Source organism: Nothobranchius furzeri, chromosome 15 (assembly GCF_043380555.1).
Source record: "Nothobranchius furzeri strain GRZ-AD chromosome 15, NfurGRZ-RIMD1, whole genome shotgun sequence".
NCBI lineage: Eukaryota > Metazoa > Chordata > Actinopteri > Cyprinodontiformes > Nothobranchiidae > Nothobranchius > Nothobranchius furzeri.
This window is the reverse complement of record NC_091755.1, coordinates 33,546,448-33,568,097: the sequence shown is the minus strand read 5'-3', so window position 1 is coordinate 33,568,097 and position 21,650 is coordinate 33,546,448. Positions and strand designations below refer to the sequence as shown.

Here is a 21,650-nt window from a genome sequence, read left to right as displayed (position 1 = left end):
TAAAGTTCTTTGAACAGTGATGTTACTAATGTGTTTATCTGTCACATGCATATATACTTAGAAAAACATACAGTAACTTGTAAAATTGTTTTAATAGGAAACGTTATTTAAAAGCAGCAGCCCCATGAAATCTCTTTTATACTTTTTTATTTAAAAAAAATATGAGAAAATATTAAAAACAATGAGACATAATAAAAATAAATATAAAACATAAAGTAAAAATGAGATACAAATTAGCAAAATAAAATTGTGCTAATTATACAAATTAAATAAATAAATAAAAATAAAAAAATAAAATAATATTGTTGACGGTCTGATGAGTCAGTCCAGCCCTAACCGGAAACGGAGGACATTAGCAGAAGAACCAACCTGGCGGCAGCAGCAGCCGGTTCCGTTCAGTGGTTACTGGGGGAAGATGGTGGACTTGGCGATAGCAGCGTGTTCAAAACTCCGTCCTAAACACTTCGAAGAACACCTACCATCTCAGCCAGGCGTTAGATATAAATTACCCGGGGACAATCACAGATAATACTTAGTGAAAACCGTTAAAGAGGGGCTTTTGTTTCCCGCCACAGTACTCTTCTTTTTTTCTCATCAGAGGTTGGAGACACCGGAGTTTTAAAACGTGGTGCTCGGGTTTGGTGTGCTCCTAAAGGGCGCTAAGTAAACTTGGTGTCAAGACGAGTGTGAATAAAATGGTGACATTTGTATAGCTGTTAACCCTAGAGCGACAGTTTAACCTGCTTTTTATCGGCTGCTGAAATCAGAAAATATCGGCTTCGGGGGAAGCTAGCAGTAGCCGTGGGAGCTAGCTTTGTTGTGACCTGGAGTATCTGAGAGCAGCTCGACATGCCGCGGAGTAAAAAAGGGAAACGTGGCTCCAGTAAGCCGGGTAAGTAACAGCTGCACCCTCCTGCTATTGTTTGTATAGTAAATAACACGACGGGAATAAGAGTCTAAAAAAGGCTCGATCACCAGCGTTCAGTCTGAGCTGTACTCGTAATTTTTAGGATCCATGTGGCACGAACAGCCTGTTGCTTCTCTGGTTTTCTAATGCTGCAGTCATCTTTAAACATTCAAATGAGTAAAAACAGCTGTTTCATTTCTCTTTATTTAACCATAAAACGTAGAAAAGTTATAAATGCTCAAACAAATCATTCTCAAAGTGACCATTCATTCTGATTTTTGATATTAAAACTGACCATACGGTGCTATTAGCCTTTTGGTTAAAAATAGAATTTTAATTGAATGACTTTAGAAGTTAAACCTAAATTTATACTCAGGACTTATGAGCTTAATAGTCATATAATGTGGAATTCCTCAGCTATTTGAATGACTTAACACTCAAAAACTTTTCAGGAAATAATCTGTTGAGATTTTTTTTTATATATTATGAACCCTGACGTTCTGAAGTTACAAGTATAGCTGTGTGCTATAGTTAGCAGCAGTGTCATCAGTCATTTAAATATAAACAGTAGATTATTCACAATCAGCTGATTTCTTTCTGTGAGCTAAAGGGATAATCCATTCAGGGACTACAGATGAAGGTCGTCGTCGTCGTCTTCCTCCGCTTATCCGGGTCCGGGTCGCGGGGGCAGCATCCCAACTAGGGAGCTCCAGGCCGTCCTCTCCCCGGCCTTGTCCACCAGCTCCTCCGGCAGGACCCCAAGGCGTTCCCGGACCAGATTGGAGATGTAACTTCTCCAACGTGTCCTGGGTCGACCCGGGGGCCTTCTGCCGGCAGGACATGCCCGAAACACCTCCCCGGGGAGGCGTCCAGGAGGCATCCTGACCAGATGCCCAAACCACCTCAACTGGCTCCTTTCGATCCGGAGGAGCAGCGGTTCTACTCCGAGTCCCTCCCGAATGTCCGAGCTCCTCACCCTATCTCTAAGGCTGAGCCCGGCCACCCTACGGAGGAAACTCATTTCGGCCGCTTGTATCCGCGATCTCGTTCTTTCGGTCATTACCCAAAGCTCATGACCATAGGTGAGGATTGGGACGTAGATCGACCGGTAAATCGAGAGCCTGGCTTTCTGGCTCAGCTCCCTCTTCCCCACGACAGATCGGCTCAGCGTCCGCATCACTGCAGACGCCGAACCAATCCGCCTGTCGATCTCCCGATCCCTCCTACCCTCACTCGTGAACAAGACCCCGAGATACTTAAACTCCTCCACTTGAGGTAGGACCTCTCCCCCGACCCGGAGGTGGCAAGCCACCCTTTTCCGGTCGAGAACCATGGTCTCAGATTTGGAGGTGCTGATCCTCATCCCAGCCGCTTCACATTCGGCCGCGAACCTACCCAGCAAGAGCTGAAGGTCAGAGCTGGATGAAGCTAGTAGGACCACATCATCCGCAAAAAGCAGAGACGAGATTCTCCTGCCACCAAACTCGACACACTCCACACCACGGCTGCGTCTAGAAATTCTGTCCATAAAAGTGATGAACAGAACCGGTGACAAAGGGCAGCCCTGGCGGAGTCCAACCCTCACTGGGAACAGGTCCGACTTACTACCGGCTATGCGGACCAAACTCACGCTCCTCTGGTAAAGGGACTGAATGGCCCTTAACAGAAAGCCACCCACCCCATACTCCTGGAGCGTCCCCCACAGGGTGCCCCTGGGGACACGGTCATAAGCCTTCTCCAAATCCACAAAGCACATGTGGATTGGTTGGGCAAACTCCCATGCCCCCTCCATCACCCTTGCAAGGGTATAGAGCTGGTCCACAGTTCCACGGCCAGGACGAAAACCACATTGCTCCTCCTCTATCTGAGATTCAACTATCGATCGGACCCTCCTCTCCAGTACCTTGGCGTAGACCTTTCCAGGGAGGCTGAGGAGTGTGATCCCCCTATAGTTGGAACACACCCTCAGGTCACCCTTCTTAAAGATGGGGACCACCACCCCGGTCTGCCACTCCCTAGGAACTGCCCCCGATGACCACGCAATGTTGTAGAGACGTGTCAACCATGACAGCCCTACAACATCCATAGCCTTGAGATACCCAGGACGAACCTCATCCGCCCCCGGGGCTCCGCCGCTGTGTAGTTGTTTGACTACCTCAGCAACTTCTGCCCCCGAGATCGGACAGTCCATCCCCAGGCCTCCCCGCTCTGGTTCCTCCTCGGAATGCGCATTGGTGGGATTGAGGAGCTCCTCAAAGTATTCCTTCCACCGTCCGACTATAGCCTCAGTTGACGTCAGCAGCTCCCCATCCCCACTGTAAACAGTGTGAGCGAGTTGCTGCCTTCCTCTCCTGAGGCGCCGGACAGTTTGCCAGAACCTCTTTGGAGCCGCTCGATAGTCTTTCTCCATGGCCTCACCAAACTCCTCCCACGCCCGAGATTTTGCCTCGGCAACTGCCACTGCTGCACCCCGCTTGGCTATCCGGTACCTGTCTGCTGCCTCCGGAGACCCACAGACCAGCCACGCCCTGTAGGCCTCCTTCTTCAGCCTGACGGCTCCCCGAACCTCTGGTGTCCACCAGTGGGTACGGGGGTTGCCACCACGACTGGCACCGGCCACCTTACGACCACAGCTAGCAACAGCCGCCTCGACAATCGCAGAGTGGAACAAGGCCCACTCGGACTCAATGTCCCCCACTGCTCTCGGGACGTGGTCAAAGCTCTGCCGGAGGTGGGAGTTGAAGACCGTCTTGACAGGTTCTTCTGCCAGGCGTTCCCAGCAGACCCTCACTATGCGTTTGGGTCTGCCAGGTCTACGCGGCATGTTCCCTTGCCATCTGATCCAACTCACCACCAGGTGGTGATCAGTTGACAGCTCCGCCCCTCTCTTCACTCGGGTGTCCAAAACATACGGCCGCAGGTCAGATGATACGACTACAAAATCTATCATCGACCTGTGACCTAGGCTGCCCTGGTACCAAGTGTACCGGTGGGCATCCTTATGTTCGAACATGGTGTTCGTTATGGCCAAACTGCGGCTTGCACAGAAGTCCAATAACAAAACACCGCTCGAGTTCTGATCAGGTGGGCCGTTCCTCCCAATCACACCCCTCCAGGTCAAGCTGTCATTGCCCACGTGAGCATTGAAGTCCCCCAGCAGGACAATGGAGTCCCCTGATGGAGCACTATTTAGCACTCGTCCCAGGGACTCCAAAAAGGGTGGGTACTCTGAACTGATATTTGGCCCATAAGCACAAACAACAGTCAGGACCCGTTCCCCGACCCGAAGGCGCAAGGAAGCTACCCTCTTGTCCCCCGGGGTAAACCCCAACACACAGGCAGAGAGTCTCGGGGCTAACAAAAAGCCAACCCCAGCCCTCCGCCTCTCACCCGGAGCAACTCCAGCAAAGTAGAGTGTCCAACCCCTCTCCAGGTCTCGGGTTCCAGAGCCAATGCAATGTGTCGAGGTGAGTCCGACTATATCTAGCCGGTACCGCTCAACCTCTGCCACAAGCTCCGGCTCCTTCCCCGCCAGCGAGGTGACGTTCCATGTCCCAAAAACTAGTTTTCTTGTCCGGGGATTGGACCGCCAAGGCTCCCGCCTTGGTCTGCCACCCGATTCACATTGCACCGGACCCTTCATGTTCCTCCTGCGGGTGGTGGGTCCACAGTTGGACGAGCCCATGTATCCGGTTCGGGCTGGGCCCGGCCGGGCCCCATGGGCGAAAGCCCGGCCACCAGGCGCTCGCTCACGGGCCCCAACCCCAGGCCTGGCTCCAGGGTGGGACCCCGGTAACCCTCCGGGCCGGGTACTCCGACTCTTCGTTTTCACCGCCATGAAAGATCCTTCGAACCGTTCTTTGTCTCACCCTTCACCTAAGACCAATTTGTCATGGGAGACCCTACCAGGGGCACTAAGTGCCCCAGACAACATAGCTCCTAGGATCATTAGGGCACTCAAACTCCTCCACCACGATAAGGTGACGGTTCAAGGAGGATGAAGGTGTTTACTTAATTTATGCATCACTTGAGATAGTTTATAAGTTATGGCTTAGAAATCTCAGGAATACGTGTATAATGTTGATAGTAATAGATTCTTTAAAGCAATTATTTTTCCTGAAATAGACTATGCCCATGCATTGCTACTGTTTGGAAGCATAAACATTTATGTCACATGTAGCCATAGAACACTACTTGGTATATATGGTGTGTGTGTGTGTGTGTGCGTGCGTGCGTGCGTGCGTGCTCTGTCTTCTCGATCCCCAGTGAGTCGTGGTGGATGGCTGCTTATACTGAGCCAGGATCCTCTGGAGATTTCTTCCTGTTAAAAGGGAGTTTTCCCTCTCCACTGTCGCTGTTTGCTTGCTTAGTATGAGGATTGCTGTAACAGGGTATACGCGGGTCCTTAAAAGTCTTACATTTGCTTTTCCAAATTTAAGGCCCTAAAAATCCTTAAAAATGACTAATAATCCTTAAATACAGTTTCCAGAGGTCTTAAATTACCAAAGACACAATAAACAAAATTCTTTTATTTCTATAAAATTTTCGTGAATTTCTTTTTAGTATTCAGCATTTTTTGTGTATGATGTTGGCGTAAGCAGAACCGTACACATTCATTTGGTAGTGAAAGGGGGCTATTTTTAGATGAGCACATTAGCTGGTTAAGCTAGTGGGAGCTTGCGCCATGGGGAAGTGCAAGTTTAATGGTAACTGGATGGCTAATCCCACGTTCGCGACGTGGTTAGCACCGGTTCCAGGCAATAGCTGGAAATTGTAGCTTAAATTTAATTTTTAAAAATAGCTTAAATTTGGTCAAAGTGGCCTTAAAAAAGGTCTTAAAAAGTCTTAAATTTGGCCCCCTTAAACCTGCAGATACCCTGTGTCAAGACTCTTGACACAAGTCAGTGACTCGATGCAATTTGCTGGGTTCCATATATAGGAAACTTTGATTGGCTTAATGAACTGACCTGAATTGGAATGTTTACTTTGTGAAGTGCCTTCAGACGACTCTTGTCGTGATTTGGCGCTATATAAAAAAACTTGAATTGAATAGGATTTTATGCAAAGATGGCAGCCAGGGAAGCACAGTTAAATGAACTTTTGCATCAACAGATTTTTTTGAGGATATTCTCTATGTACCCAAATCACTTGAATGACTTTGTTAATTTACGTCATAGAATTTCAGCTTATCTATGCTGCTTTCTTTTTCCGTCATTACCATCCCTGCTCTTAAAATTCATCCATACACCCTCCCACTAACCCCCCATTTACATACTTTGCATTTCACACCTTTCATCCATCTGCCCAAACATCAAATCCAGGTTCTCTCTGCCAGGAAGTTCTTCAGCTGCAGCTTTCAGCTAAAGCATCACCTAAACTTCCTAAAGGTAACTCCTCTGATCTTTAGCATTAGTCACCTCAGACTTTACCCAGATTTCGTAAAGTGGGCTCAACACACTTGCATACTGAAGATAGACTGAAACACAATTGTGTTGTCTTTTATGATGTAACTACCCTGACTGCTTGCTTCTATGTATTGTGTATGTTACAGCAGACCTCTCCTTGACACAATTCTTTCTAATTAACGTTTCACAACAAACAAGATCAGCTGTTTGTAATTGTCTCTTTGATGAAACTGAACACATCACAGGGTGTTCACGTGTTTATTACATTACTTTGGTTTAGCAGACATTTGTATCTTAAGTCGGTTTCTAGTAATCACAGTACAGTATTTATTGCAGTATTTATTAAGGAAGTTAGCAGCTAGCTTTCAGTACTAAAAGCTTTTCTAATTTGATCATAACAAGTGGATCAGGAAAAGATTAAATTGTTGTTTTTCTTGCAGAAATTTCAATTTTATTCAATGTTTTCTTCAAGCTTCAGCTCAATATTTTCTCAAAGTACATCGACAAACATGAAATGGTTCATTTTACAAACCACCAAATAGTTCCCGAGCGCAGCCACTGCTGCAGCTCACCGCTGCCCACAGGGTTGGGTCAAATGCAGAGATGCCATTTCACCAGTGTGTGATGTTGACTAATGGGACTTTAACTGGGATTTATGACTGGAAATAACATCATACAAACACAACATTGACACATTTTACATGCTAACTTTGAATCATCCTAACCATGTTACAGTTTGTTTTGTCAGAAAAACCCAAACATTAATTCAAGTTCAAGTTATTTTGGTAAATCTCGTTCCTCTGTTGCAGGAAGCCGGCTAATCAGATTCTTTCACACTCAAACCGTGCCGTAGGAGGGAAGGGAAATGAACGACCGGTGACCACAGCCATGAATAATTGACTGTAGTAGAAGCACAAAAAGAAAAGGGAAAAAATCTGGATAAATGACCAAATGTGCTGATGCGCCACTCCATCAACCCTCAGTCCACACACCTTACTTGCTGCTACCGCCAGAACACTTTTAAAACTGGATGTGTAACACAGTTGACGCAACAGATCCTGGGTCAGTCCGGAGCGCTGCAAAAAAACTCGTTTGACAATCGCCCAAGCAGGTTATTGGAAATCTTAATTTCAGTCATAATATGACACATCATTCAATCTGAGTTACAGGTGACCGCCGTGTTGCACCTGCTTAACAGTATCAGGTAGTACGTTACTGCTATTATAAAGGAAAAAGACACACCATATTTTATTACGTGGTGGGAAAATGCCATTTGAGACGAATGACCTCACCACAGTCCCTACCAAGTCAATGCCCCTTGTTTGTGCTGTAATTATATCTTTTTCTAAAAAACACAAAACTAAAAAGGAAGTTTAATCATGCCTGATCTTCTCACTCATTCAACCTGTTCTAGTTACAGCTTCCCACAAAGCCCCCGTATTTTATTGCGAGCTATCGTAACCCACTTCTGATCCGAGTAATTAGCTTGTAACTGAGTGGCAGCGACATAACAAGTGGGTGGAATACTCAAAAATGGTCTGTTGAGGTGGCATCAACAGTTTAGATCTCAGTTCTTCCCCAAAACTGAGAACAGGTTTCCTCTGTTTGCTTCAGGCTCGACATATGTGTCGCTAGATTTTACCATTCAAAGTCTGTGTGTGTGACGGGAATAAGAAAAGCAAGAAGCTATGAGTCAGCTGTGCGGATGCCTTGCTCTTTTCTTATCCAAATGAAGGACTTGCACTGAGTGACCACATTAAACTGAGATTTCAACAGTCTTTGTCTTAATCGTAAAGTTCTAAAATCAGGACCTGAAACTGTTCACGAGAACATGGGGGTCTAATTCTAGAAGAAATCTTTCAGCATTTAATGCAAATGTGCAGATCACTGTTGTCATTGGAGGCTTTTGTCTTACATCAGTGGCTTGTGCTTTCCAACAAAGGTCAAATAATCCAACTTAAAAACTGTGTCTGAGTCAGCTCAGATTCCTGGTTTGTGAGCAGAGCGTCTTCCTCAGCCTGCAGCCGTGCGAGCGGTTGCTTTGTTGGCATAAAGTAGAAAAGTGGAGATGACACGCGGCGCGAGTGGTAGCAGTGAGCTCACGCTTCACACGACTGAGCTGTGTGTGGGTGGGTCTGTGTGGGAGGGTGTGTCTTGAAGCTGCAGTGATCAGTGTTGAAGAACAGTGATTGGTTAACTGCAGACTAAAAATTAACTTTTCCCCCTCAAAAGCCTAAATCAAATTAATTGATTGCAAATTCACTTTATTTTAATGTGTAAAGTTTATTTTTAGTAGGGGTGTGATTGGTAAGGATCTGGCGATATATTTATCACAGTACAGGGGAGGCAATAATAATACTAGAATCCAGATGATGTTTGCAATTTTAAGACTGCATTTAATTGTAAAACTTAGGCCAGACATATCTGGCTTTATCACAAGATCCCGCTGTTCTGTCAGAGTAAAAGCTGTAAAAACCGCTGCCACCTAGCTGTCAGAGTTAGAATTGCTCCGTTCAAAATAATTGAGGAAATGTTTGCATGTAAATTCTCAATTACAAACTGAGACACTGCTTTTTAATAATTTATTCAGTATCACAACACAAATTATCACAGAAATTCACTGTATTAATGTTTTCTTATATCCCTGATTTTTAATAAACCAATGCGAGTTATAGACAAATGTTAGAGATTAGAGAAAAATACATATTCGATCATTATAACAGCAATTTTAGGGTGTTTTAGCAGCTCAGCCACTATAATGTAAACCAGGTGCGGCCATCACTAAACCTTCACATGATTAACTCGGTTTACACAGCACACTCAGTTGTTTTTGGGGTTGGATAATGAAGCATGGGTCTGGGAACTCTCCAATTCCAATAACCCCACCCCCAGAGAATTCTAACCGAGCCAATCAGGGCTGAGCAGCGTACGTCACACACCGCAATGTTCAGTTTCTCGTAAACAACAAAGATGGCATCAGAAGTGGAGTTTGCTGTGGCTCTTTCCTCTGTTCTAAATGACTTGAACATGTCTTTAAAACCACAACAAGAGACACTAAAAGCATTTCTTCTAAAAAAAAAAAAAGATGTCTGCACCGTTGCCAGACGCCATTTTTGACTACAGTGAAAAAACTACAGTGTGGTGCAGTACAGTTGGCATTCCTGCCTTTTTTTCTGATTGGTTATTTTTGAGCTGACTAGTCCCGCCCCTCATGTGCCTCTCTACCTGAGTAACCAGATTAGTCCTCTGTGTGGAATTAAACAGAGGACGAGTCTGGCAGGCCAGGCTGCCTTTACTAAAGTTCTGGTTAATAATAGAAAATGTGTTGCTAATGCACATAGAGGTTATCTTGCATCATGAGTGACCTCTGGATGACCCCCAGCTGTACCGGTTGATCTTGTCATGAATACAAACATGGTCTGACTGTTCTGGAGTGAACGCTGGGTGAATGAGCAACCTGGTCTTCAGTAATCCCACCAACAGTAGAAAGTCCTGAGTCAGCAGCAACCTGAGAGTTGGCTCAGCTGTGCCTCTTTCCTCCACAACCACACGTGGCAGAGCTGGGCTGAAACAGAACACCTGGTGCTAATAAAAGCACGAACCGTCATGGGACATCGGCTAATGGAAAACCCATCCATCATCTGCTGTTCCTGCTCATTGTTTTCTCATTTTTAACAAGAGAAAATCTACTTTGTAAATGCAACGGCACAATCTGTTAGCTTAATGAGCAACTGTGAAGTGTCAGAGAGATTTGTTATAACACAACACACGATCTTCTCATGTTCAGAATTTACTAATGCAAAAACAATGGACCATAAACAAGAATGAGCTCAATAAGGATCAAAAAAATCTGTTGTAGAGCTTTTTTCCTTATTATTCTGGTGGTGTTGTTAATTTGTGCAAATCCTTCTTGCATTGTATGAAGTGTAGGATTAAGCTTGGCCATTGAAGGTTTCTTTTGATGCTGGTGCCAAATCAATATTTACAATGTACAGGTTCCTAAACGGTACTTAAAACTGTACTTAAAAAAACATGCAATAAATATGAAACATCTACTCTGAAACCCTAAAATAAAAATGCTTGGATCCCAAATAAGTGAACTAATAGAGTGGAAACAAGAAGTAAAGGAAAGTAAAAATCAAGTACATTGTAAACATGAGTCCTAGCAATTTTTGTTTAGGTAAATGAAGAGTGTTGCTAACATGTGCTAACTGATACCAGATTAAGCCACAAATTAAAAAGATCCACACTGTTGGACAAAAAAGTAGCAACAAAGCCAGGTCACCATCAGTCCGTGACTTCGTAACCTTCTTCAGCTCTTAAACAAGTGTCGACTGCATCAATGTTCGCTAGGGCTGTCGCGGTAACCGCAAAAATGAAATATCGCAATATGACGAAACCCACCACGCTGCATCATGGGCCACCGCGATTACTGAACTTGGTTCGACTCAATGATGCATGTTGAGAAGGATGGCTGCACTGGTATCAAAACGAAACGTTACTTCGCTCCTTTGGGAGCACTTTGGTTTTTAGTACGTCAGCTGCTGCGCAGCCAGAGTCCTTGGCCGAGACAGAGCTGCCACCAGCGGCAAAAAAATAATAATAAACGCTCGGAGACCTGCTGAAGTCCCGGACAAGCACTGCTTCTGCAACCGTCCCGAAGAGAGTTTGAGCCGAGCGTGAGCTCACTCGCTACCTGCAGGAGGAATGCATCCACCCTAAAGACACCCCCCCCCCCCCCCCCCCGACATGGTGGAGCAACAACCGGGAGAGATTCCCTTTGCTCGCCAGTCGCACGCAAGTACGTGTGCGTTAGTGCAACGAGCGCACCATCCGAGAGGGTTTTCAGTGTTGCTGGTAGGGCTGTAGCGAAGCCTCGACTACGTCGACGGCTCGATTCTAAAAATTTGTCGATGTCAGATCCGGAAGTCGACGCACCGCGCCCACTTGTTGCATCCCCAGGAGTTTGTAAATAGAGGAGGAATCTGCCTGTTTTTCCTCTAGTTCGCCCTCTTCTCCGCCTTCACTAACATCTCCGCCAAATACCGAAGACCCGGAACAACGTCCGTCCACTACTAGATTATTTTCCTGTTTTGCCCCTTCGTCTCCCGGCAACGGACAACAACTTCCGGGGTCAGATGCGCTGCTTCGTGCCTACCGCAGATGTAGAAAATCACCGGGAGCGCTTCTCCCTTCATAAAGGAACTTCTTTCAGACACGAGGAGAGCTGTTTTGGTGGTAGCGGTCTCTCCTCCGTGCTGGTCTGTTTGCTGCCGGGTGTTTTTGGTTTATTTAAACTTGGTAACTTGAACTTAACGTTGGTAAAGCTACTGTTAGCATCTTCGCTAACAGCTTCTTGCGTTGGGATAAGCTGTTACGTTTTGGTTTAGAGTTCATCTTTTTTGTGGTGTAGATCTCCCTTTTATTACATTTAGAGTGTTGTGGGTTTTCGGTTTAGTGTAAAATATCACCTGAGTTTGGTTTAACCCGTAAGACCACTCGCCTCACGCACATAAGTGACCAAAACAAAGCAGCGTGGAGACACTCCATCTTCTACCACCTCTCAGGCAGCAGCCTGCACTCCCAAGTTCTACACGTCATCAGAACATAACCAAACAACACAATAAACGCAGTGTTATACAAAATGGAAGGCCTGTAGTGTTTATTCTCTTACAGTAACAATTTATCAAGTTTTTTTGAGGAATTTATTTGAGATTTTCTGGTTTTTGTTAATTGTGCAATAGAAAAATAATCATTAGATTAATTTTCTAAATAGTCATTAGAATAGTCGACTATTCGATAAAATAATCGTCAGAATAATCGTTTTAAAAATAATCGTTTACCCCCAGCCCTAGTTGCTGGAAATGTTGCCACCCCTCTCAGATCCTCTCTCAAACCGTGTATGGTTAACATGCTGGTTTTCCTTGTAGGTAACAAGGATGTGACCGAGCTATAAATCACCGTCATTCGTGTGTGTGAAAGTGAAATGATAGTGCGCCCGCCCCCTGGCGCGCGCGCGCCCGGTGCATGTAATTTTTTATGCTTGATTTTAAACAACTAAACAAAATGGGGACTTGTTTCTTATTTGTTAGATGCTGCAGCCAAATTTGCATTTAAAAGTTTAACCTCCTGAATTTTGTTGTTTTTAAGTTCAGTCGGACTCCGACTGTCGGAGAAACAAACGTTACTGCGATCTGTGTTGTTACTGCCCTTTGATCTGCATTCAGTAAAGTGTTATTGAAGAAGGCATGGCAATTTTAAACCTTTTTTAAATGTGTAAACATTATGTTTAGATAGTACTGCAATAAAAAAAGGGCTGCAATAATATCGCACACCGTAATATTAAGCCACCCTGAATCACCGCAGGGGGAATTCCTCAACCGCGACAGCCCTAATGTTCGCTCTGGTTTTAGCTTTTTGCTTCACTTCCAGTGACATTACTCGTACATTTACTTTAAGGCTCCCACATGATGCCAACAAAAAAGGAAATTTCTTCTTGTGCTTTTTGACAGTTGGTGAACTGAAAAAGCTAACTGCTAGCCTTTCTATCAGCTACAGTAAACTGCTATTGCCGTAAAGCAGGTAGAGACCTTCCGCTGGTGTTCCTACCTGAACCACACAACTGTTAAGTGCAGTTTCTGGTCAGCAGAGGGCGACAGTGCTGTCCAATGTGAAGCTGCTAAAGGTTATGGCTCAAGACGCCCTGAAACCAGTGTTGAAGTGTTTAAACCTCTTTAGTGTTACTGTAAGGGTGTCTTCATCTGTCCTTCATAAAGGAACGCTTTTTAGGTTTTCTCACATTTTGTTTGTGCTGTCTTTCTGGGTCCAGGCATGAAAAACGGGATGAAGGCAGAATCTGCAGCCAGTGACGATGAGCTGACGTCTGATATTTTGAGCCACTACAGCAGCGCCAGTGAAACCACGTCGGTGATGGAAGAAGGCACAGGTCGGTCTAGAAATATGTGTTCAGAGTTATTTTGTAGATTTGTAACTGGGTTGAGTTGGGGATTTTCAGAGTTAACTGGTTTATTAATAAGACATTTTTATAAAGTTCTTTTTAAAATGATTTTTTTGATTTGTTAAGCTTGAAATCACCTTCTTCAGACGACAAAGTACACTTTAAACAGTTTTCAGTGTATAACGTATGTGTTAACTGGCCCAACACAGGGAGTGAGCAGGTGGATGAGCAGACGGTGCAGGAGGAAACCGAAGACAAACTCAAACAGTGCATAGACAACCTGATGGACAAGAGGTGAAGGTTTACATTTTACCTTTATAGAAAAGAAACGTGTAAATTGAGTCATTAAATAAACTCAGACCGATGAGGATTAAACACATAAATGCATTCTGCTGAGTTAATCAGTCTTTACTTGCATCTCTGTCTCAGTGCGAAGACGCGTCTCGCAGCTCTTGAGTCGCTGCGACAGGCTTTTTCTTCCAGGGTTTTATACGACTTCTTGACTGAGAGACGCCTGACTGTGAGCGACTGTCTGGAAAGAAGTCTTAAAAAAGGTTTGTGCTTTATCCTTTACACCTTCTTCCTCCAAACTTTTCAGTTTTATTCTTATAGTGTGTGTGTGTGTGTGTGTGTGTGTGTGTGTGTGTGTGTGTGTGTGTGTGTGTGTGTGTGTGTGTGTGTGTGTGTGTGTGTGTGTGTGTGTGTGTGTGTGTGTGTGTGTGTGTGTGTGTGTGTGTGTGTGTGTGTGTAGGCGGTGGGGAAGAGCAGGCAGCAGCAGCCACAGTTTTCGCTCTGCTGTGCATCCAGCTGGAGGGTGGAGACGAGGCTGAGGAAGGTTTCAGAATGCTTCGTCCCATTCTCACCTCCATCCTCATCGACAACGGTGCCAGCGCAACAGCTCGCCAGAGTGTGAGTAAACTGCCTTTGGTGCTGGAAAAGCTTCAGACTGAACTCTTTAAGAAAAAAGGAGCAGAAACCAAAGTTTTTAGTTTGGCTAAAAAACATCTTTTTCAGGCAGATCAAACATTTCAAAAGGAGCCTAAAAATCACCTGAAATTGGACACAAGCTGTTCAGACTCAGAACTGTTTAAAATAGGGACGCCCCGATCTGATCATAGGGTCGGACATCCATCCCGACTTTGTGATTTTCTTGGGATCGGATGAAAAGATCAATTTTAAAACATCCAACGTGACTTGTTAAATTTATCCAGCTCGGTTCAACTGCAGCAACTCGGACGAAAACATGGAGCCAGCCGGCATGACAGGATCTGTTAAAAAACAAACCAAAGAAATGTCAGACAGCAGAAATCCCAAGATAACATCAGGCTTGGTCGTCTCCTGGAGCCGAGGTATGAGCAGCTTTACGAGTGAAAGGAGTGACCCTGCTGCCGGCCGCCACGTGCCGTGGCATTCCTGTCGCAGGAACGCACATCACTAAAAGCAGCCGCACACTGTGTAGACGATTTGATTTATGAGCGACAAGGAAACTTTTCAATATATTCCTAATATTAACATGTTTCCTATTCACCTACTTATTGAAAGAGGAAATCAGGAAAGGACAAATATTGAAAGAAAGAAACTCACAATAAAAAAAAATACTTAAAATGCAACTTGGGTGTGTTGTTTTTTTCCTTATTTTGATGCATTTCTGAAGTATCGGGTCAGGACCCGGTATCGGCAGATACTTAAAACCATGACTCGGATGATTAGGAGCAACAAAAAATGATGGCAACGTCCCTAGTTTAAAGTTTGTTTTATGTGTTTGAGGGCTACTAACACTCCAACCTTTTATTGTTTAAGTTAATATCTACTACTTTGTCTTTTCCATCGTCCGCCAGTGTGCGAGGGCTTTGGGGATGTGCTGCTACGTCTCCACTGCTGAAGAAGGAGAAGTGAGATTAATTTCAAACTTGGAACATTTATAATACATTAAAATCATTCATTTGTTACAGTCTGTTAGGTTTAACCCTCAACATTGTCTTTAAACAGGACTTGGTCAAGTCATTGGCTCTCCTAGAAAGTGTCTTCATGTCTTCCTATCCCAACAAAGAAGGAGCGCTGCCTTCCCCTAAACCAGGAAGCGCAGGTCTGCACAGCGCCGCCCTGCAGGCCTGGTCACTACTGGTCACCCTCTGTCCTGCTTCTAGGCTGACTGTTCTACTCGACCTGTGAGTTCAACCTCCAGCAGATCTACAGAGTCGCTAAGTGTCACTAACGGGGATCCTTCTGCTGTCTAGTCACCTTTCTAAGCTGCAGGCCTGTCTTCAGAGCAGTGATGTCAACTACAGAATCGCAGTAGGAGAGACCATCGCGCTGCTCGTAGAGTTGAGAAGAAACCTAGACGAAGTAAACCCTCAATGGCACAAGCACGTTTTATTTGTTTGAATGTAGTTTTCCGACATTATTTGGTGGGTTTGTGTTTGTAGGAGTTTGAGATAGACAACAGTCAAAGTCTCTGTGAATGCTTGAAGAGCTTAGCCACCGACAGCAACAAACACCGAGCCAAGAACGACCGAAGGAAACAGCGTTCCATCTTCAGGGAGGTGCTGCGTTACATCGAGGTACGTGATGTTCAGGGTCTCTCAGTTTATGCGGTGCGTTTGGTTTCCTTTAATGTTGTTTTGGTTCTGCTGCAGAATAACGACTTTACAGAGGAGACGATCAGGTTTGGAGTGGAGAAGGTTTACATCGACAGCTGGATGAGGAGGAGAATCTACGATGCCTTCAAGGAGATCCTAGAATCCGGAGTCAGGCACCATCTACAGGTGGGGTGAATAATAAAACCCTCAAGTCCTTTTTGGGTTTATCTGAAGCTAAACGAGTCAGTGACGAGCCGTCGATCTGTTGAAAGTACATTGAACATTGAAAGTCAAATGTTTACTGAGCTAGCTTGTTTGTAAAATGTTTTATTTATTTTTTTGCTGTCAACAAAAAGAAATCTCAAAGCTTGAGCTCTTTTTTTTTTAAACATTGAGAAAAAGTTTGATTGTAGGTTGTTTTTGCCCCCCCAACTGCAGTTTAACCCACTACTGAGAGACATCTTTGGCCTTGGAGCCCCTCTCATCTTGGACGCTACCATCAAAGGCAACAAGATTTCTCGGTTTGAGAAGGTAACCAACTGATTTGTTAAGTATTAAACAGTCAACATCACATTTTCTAATTTCATTTGGAGTTTCACTTCTTATCGGGCCTTTCCGCCAAACGCATTAGCGCAGCAAAACATCGTACGCAGAAATTAGCCGCTGTTTTAGTGGCTGGTTCCACTTTTACCCCTTAACGTAAACTTTACCTCCTGCAGCGTAGAGGAAACTTGTTAAAATATGTCAACACGGTGGATTCAATAGAAGCTTTAAAGGCCCAGTGTGTGATATTTTTACCAGTTTACTATCAAATCCTGTTTCCAGTTCACAAACTTGTCCTTTTTCACTAATATTTCTCACCAACATCAAATCTAAATATTCCTCTCAACTTCAAATGATACATTTTTATATACATAAACTTTGGTCGAGGCTCCATGGTCATCCACCATCTTAAAATACTGTAGCTGTTTAGGGACATACGAGCTCCACGTTACCCGTTAGGACTATGACTGTAACCTGAAAGAACCAGCAGGGGGCAGCAGTGCACCCAGGAAGCATGAAGTCTGCTAAATCAACTAAGAAATAGAAAAGAATAGCAACACCGTTGCTGTACTTGTTAGTTTGAATAAAAAACTATTAAATCAAAAGACATAAAATTTGTCAGTTCGTCATCATGTCCAACACAAGGAAGCCACATATGTTCAGATCCTCGCCCGATATTATCTGGACGCCAGCCTCCGATTAGTGTCTCTGACTCCCAAACTCAACTCAAGTTGTTCATCCGTCTTTTCCTAGTACCAGAACACCCGACCCGGTCCCAGCGTGTCCGTTGCAAAGTCCTTCTACTCAAGTCTCCTCTCTTCCCGCAGCCTGCCGTCTCACCCAACACGCTCGTCCGCTAGCCAGTGGCTAATCAGCGTTGTTTACTTTATCTCCACAACACTTTACTAACAGCGATGTAGTTCTCCACGCGTTACTGAGACGTTCCGACTCAGAGGGCTTCTTCTCAAACGTTACATTTAGACTTTGGTCTCCTTTTGCTGGTAATCCGTGGGAGTTTACACACAGCATACACAGCTCCCCGGCTTTAGCCATGGCTAGCTAGTAGCTCGTGATGTTCATCTCCACCACGCCAGCCGTGAGCCACGATTAGCTGGTGGACAAGTCAGCATTGTTTACTTGATCTCTAGCGTGTCCCCGGCTCACCAAGACTCCTTCACCAGCCGTAGTTAACGATCAGCCAGTGATCGCTCCATAGATGGTAGCAGCAGCCAGTTTGTTTACATCGAGGCACCGTGATCCACGTGAAACGGGTGTTGTGGGAAATGATGTTCCCCTGAAATGTTCTGTTTCCCTTTGGCAGTCAAGAGCAAATATTTCCAAATCCACAGAAATTAACTTCAACCATTATGAGGACTAAACTACCTCAAATAAAAGGTGGTTAAACTGAGTGAGATTACATCTTTTTACATAACTTTCAAAAATGATAAATAAGCTTGCTGCAAAAGAGCGAACAAGAATGTTTTTACTGTATCTTTTTTATTGTTTTTAGGAGGAAATACAGATAAAAAAAATCACAAGCATAACATTATTACATTGCATTACATCATTTTCCCGTAAAAGTTTATCACAAATGTTGTGAAAATAGCCGGAAGTGCGATCTCCCGACACGGGGGGGAAGAATATTTCAGGGGAACACAATTTCTCACAACATCCGACCTCCCGGCTGACGTCACCCCTCCTCCGTGTGTGAATCGTGACCGCTTCAATAACAGAACTAGCTTGCTTCCTTCAGGACTGGTAGGCTGATAAAACAGTCATAATTATAAATACTTATTTAAAAAGGTTGAGTGGCTTGTTTTAAGCTTTGTGTGGGTTAGGCTACACAGGTTGAAAACTGATTATACAGTCAAACTCATGAGTGAGCCACCGTAGCTGCAACACTTCACATCCTTTCTTCTTAATCTCAAGTCCTGTGTCACTAGCCTGGGGCTCAAATTGGAAACACGAACTGTTTCTTCCAACTACACCGGTTAACTTGCCTGCAGGGGTGGACTGGGAACTGATTCGGCCCTGGCATTTTTTTGAACCGTCATCCCTCAGAGCGGGAGGGGGGTGCTGCTCGCGGACTCGTCCCTATGCTGCCGAATGTGAGAGCGGGGTGGTAAGTGGCCCACCGGGACAGTGCCAGAAAGGCCAGTCCATCCCTGCTCACCTGAAACCCATTCAGAAAAGGTCTCACTGAGAATCAGTCATCCATGCATTCATAACCTACAGACTGGGAGTCAACAAATCATCTGTGAATCGCCTCCAAAAGGTTCAGAATGCTGCAGCTCGGTTTCTCACAAATAGGGACGGGTACCTTTGACATTTGAATCGATTCGGTACTAATTCCCGGTACCTAGGAATCGATACCGGTACTTAACGGTACCAATTTTCGATACTTTTGAGTGTTTAATATTTTAATTCTCTTTTATAATTAAATATATATTTTCCTCAGTATATAACAATATTTGATAAATATCACGATAAATACCATTCAACTGTTTGTATTTTAACATCGTCCTTGTAGTTTTATAAGCTGATAATTAAACTGAAGCAAACATCTTTACTGTGAACTAAATTTACTGTGTATCTTCATTCCTTTTGCCGTCTTTTTTCATTTGATTTTTCCTACTGGGAAGTTAGAATTTCCGAGGAGAAAGTGAACGCACCATTAGCTGATAACAATGGTGGCAATGGAAGCTAATTTATCAAGCTAACGTTATCTTAAACAGTTTATTTAGCTGCTGGAGCAGATTTAAACGATGATGCCTCACACTTAGATCATTGTCGCTGGTTTCATCTTCACCCAATCACCCGTCGCATTTAGTAAAGTGAAGCCAAACTTTAGAGCGCGTTCATTTTCTTCTAGTCGGAAATTCGGAGTTCCGAGGAGAAAGCGAACGCACCATTAGTGAAACGGAAGCTAACATATCAAGCTAATGTTATCTTAAACATTTTATTTACCTACCGGAGCAGATTAAGATGAGGATGTCTCACTTAGATCGTTGTCGCTGGTTTCATCATCACCCAGTTACCCATCACATTTAGTGAAGTGGACCCAAGCTTCAGCGAGCGCTCTTTCTACCATGCTGCTCTGTTTACAACTGGCTCGCAGCGACCGACATAACGCTCTTGCACATGCGCAGCTGTCTTGGCAAGTTCTCGTTATGAAGGACGGGTACCGAAATGAGGCACCGTTTGAAATGACGTCAATCGGTGCTCGGTCGGAACTATGGAATTCGGTCGGTACCTTAAAAAGTACCGAATTCGGTACACATCCCTACTCACAAATACAGACGCAGTCGCACCACTGACTCCTGTACTGGCTGCCTTGCATTGGCTACCCGGGCTCTTCCATGTCACATTCAAGGTTCTTAGCTTTGTTTACAAAACTTCACATTCAGGCCCCTTCCTATCTGTCCAATATCATCAGTCCTTTTGTGCCACAGCGATCGTTGAGGTCAGCCGATCATCTGCTCCTAACTGTTCTAACGTCCATTACAACCAAACACTGGAAAGAGCTTCCTCGGAGGCAGGCCCCATCGCCAGCTCCTTTTAAGTTCCTTCTTAAAGCCCATTACGCTTATCTTGCTTTTGAATGCCAATTTTGTTATTGTATCTCGTTGTTTGATTTTTTTATGATGTTTTTTTTTTCAGCTTTGTTCAGCAGTTTGGTCCGTTGTCATGCTGTTTTAAAATGTGCTATAGAAATAAACTGTGTATGATATGGGTGCGTTTCCACCGGCTGCAAAGCGTTGTGTTTTGAATGCCTTACTGAAGTTTAGGGATGCATTGCTTACGCAGGAAGTCAAACACAAAAGCGGTGTAAAACATCCAAAATACTTCCAAAATAAAAGTCACGTGCACATTTCTAGTTGCTTTACTAGTAAATAAAAGTGCGTCATTCACTGTGAAACCTCTCTAGCCGAGGTTAACAGACCAGAAAATAAACCACGGATACACACTGATGACTTTGTTATTGCGTGAATTGGCGAAATCTCACGTGATCTCACAAACCTCCAGCGATTTTACAACCTCGCAGGACCAGCTGCGTGGAACACCTTTACTGCTGTTTCACTTCTGAAACGCACCCGTTGAGATGGGAGCTCGCAGGTAAAACGCATCGATTACGTTACGCGCCACTTATGCATCCAGTGGATGTTCATGGTTAGTGTCGCATTCATGTTCTGTTTAATAAACGCCTAACAAGAATATTCTCTTTCTTTGCTTTGAGCAGCATCTTTTCAACTCTGCTGCCTTCAAAGCCAGAACTAAACAGAGGAACAAAGTCAGGGACAAACGCGCCGACGTCATGTGAGGGAAAGACGAGGACGGAGCGACCGGAGAAGACGAGGAGCTCCTGGATCTGAACAGAGATGGACACAGAAAGATGCCTTCAGCTCTTCACCTGTTGGACACACAAAGACTTCAGACAGTTTCATTTCACCCTAACATTCATGGAGTTTCATCTATAAATGTGAAATAACTCACTGTAACAGTCTGAATGGATGCTCAGCCTAATCGGCCGAGCCACTGGGTGATTTAAATTCTGGTATCGTGTTATTAAATCTGGAGCCGAGTAAAAGTTAGTTTTTGTTCAAAGAGCCAAGGGAATTTTCTGGAAAGTGTCTCTTCCTGAACAGATGTAGAATTCCTCACTTATTCCATCAATAATCCTGCATTTTCACACCTCAAGATGCTGCTTCATCTGCCAAAAAAAGTTCAAACAATGCAACCATAAGGAAAACGTGTGTGGTGTTTGTGTGCGAGTGAGTTATGATGTTAATAAAGAATTAAAATACTTGATAAGGAACAACAAGATGCCTAATTAAAAGACATTAAATCAAAGAGTCATTATCTCTGTATTGATGTTTTTACAAAGGAAATGTTTGTTTTACCATTTCTGGTAAATGTATATTTTAATTTATTAAGACACCCATAAGAAGTGGTTTTTAAGAAACAATGTTTTAAACCTGTTTACAAACAATTCTTGGTAAAAATGATATGTTCTTCATGTATTTTAATGCAGATTGAAAGGCTTAAATAATGTTTATTTCAAATAAACTGAATTTATGGAGATGCCTGTAAATGAAAAGTGCTGCATTTGAATAGCTTATTCAGTTAGCTGAAACCACAGCTGCCTATTTTTGGTTTGAATTTTATAAACAGGATTTCTATCTGAGGATTTTTTTCAGAAGGTGCATTATGTAGAAATGAAGTAAAAATGACAACCTGTGGTAAAATCTGGTTACTGC

The 21,650-nt window shown here is 44.1% G+C and overlaps 1 protein-coding gene across 2 annotated transcripts; it reads left to right on the top strand.

The window, feature by feature from the left end:
* Positions 1 to 617: 617 nt before the first annotated feature.
* Positions 618 to 21,474, top strand: ifrd2 (interferon-related developmental regulator 2). Of its 2 annotated transcripts, XM_015967400.3 has the most exons (13): positions 618 to 892; positions 6,229 to 6,294; positions 13,142 to 13,258; positions 13,480 to 13,564; positions 13,700 to 13,824; positions 14,022 to 14,179; positions 15,109 to 15,162; positions 15,260 to 15,438; positions 15,508 to 15,616; positions 15,697 to 15,831; positions 15,907 to 16,035; positions 16,288 to 16,380; positions 20,633 to 21,474. In XM_015967400.3, the coding sequence occupies exons 1-13, from the start codon at positions 850 to 852 to the stop codon at positions 20,711 to 20,713; spliced, it is 1,374 nt and encodes a 457-aa protein (XP_015822886.1). In that variant the 5' UTR covers positions 618 to 849; the 3' UTR covers positions 20,714 to 21,474. The 2 variants fall into 2 exon arrangements, with proteins under 2 accessions (XP_015822886.1, XP_015822887.1); XM_015967401.2 differs by lacking the exon at positions 6,229 to 6,294.
* Positions 21,475 to 21,650: the final 176 nt, after the last annotated feature.

What these genes read in the sequence shown, in the direction of transcription:
- ifrd2 (XM_015967400.3), top strand. Translation starts at nt 850, where the DNA reads ATGCCGCGGAGTAAAAAAGGGAAACGTGGCTCCAGTAAGCCGG. An exon ending in GCGCAACAGCTCGCCAGAGT is followed by an intron (nt 14,180 to 15,108) that starts GTGAGTAAACTG and finishes ATCGTCCGCCAG; the next exon opens with TGTGCGAGGGCTTTGGGGAT. An exon ending in TGAGAAGAAACCTAGACGAA is followed by an intron (nt 15,617 to 15,696) that starts GTAAACCCTCAA and finishes TTGTGTTTGTAG; the next exon opens with GAGTTTGAGATAGACAACAG.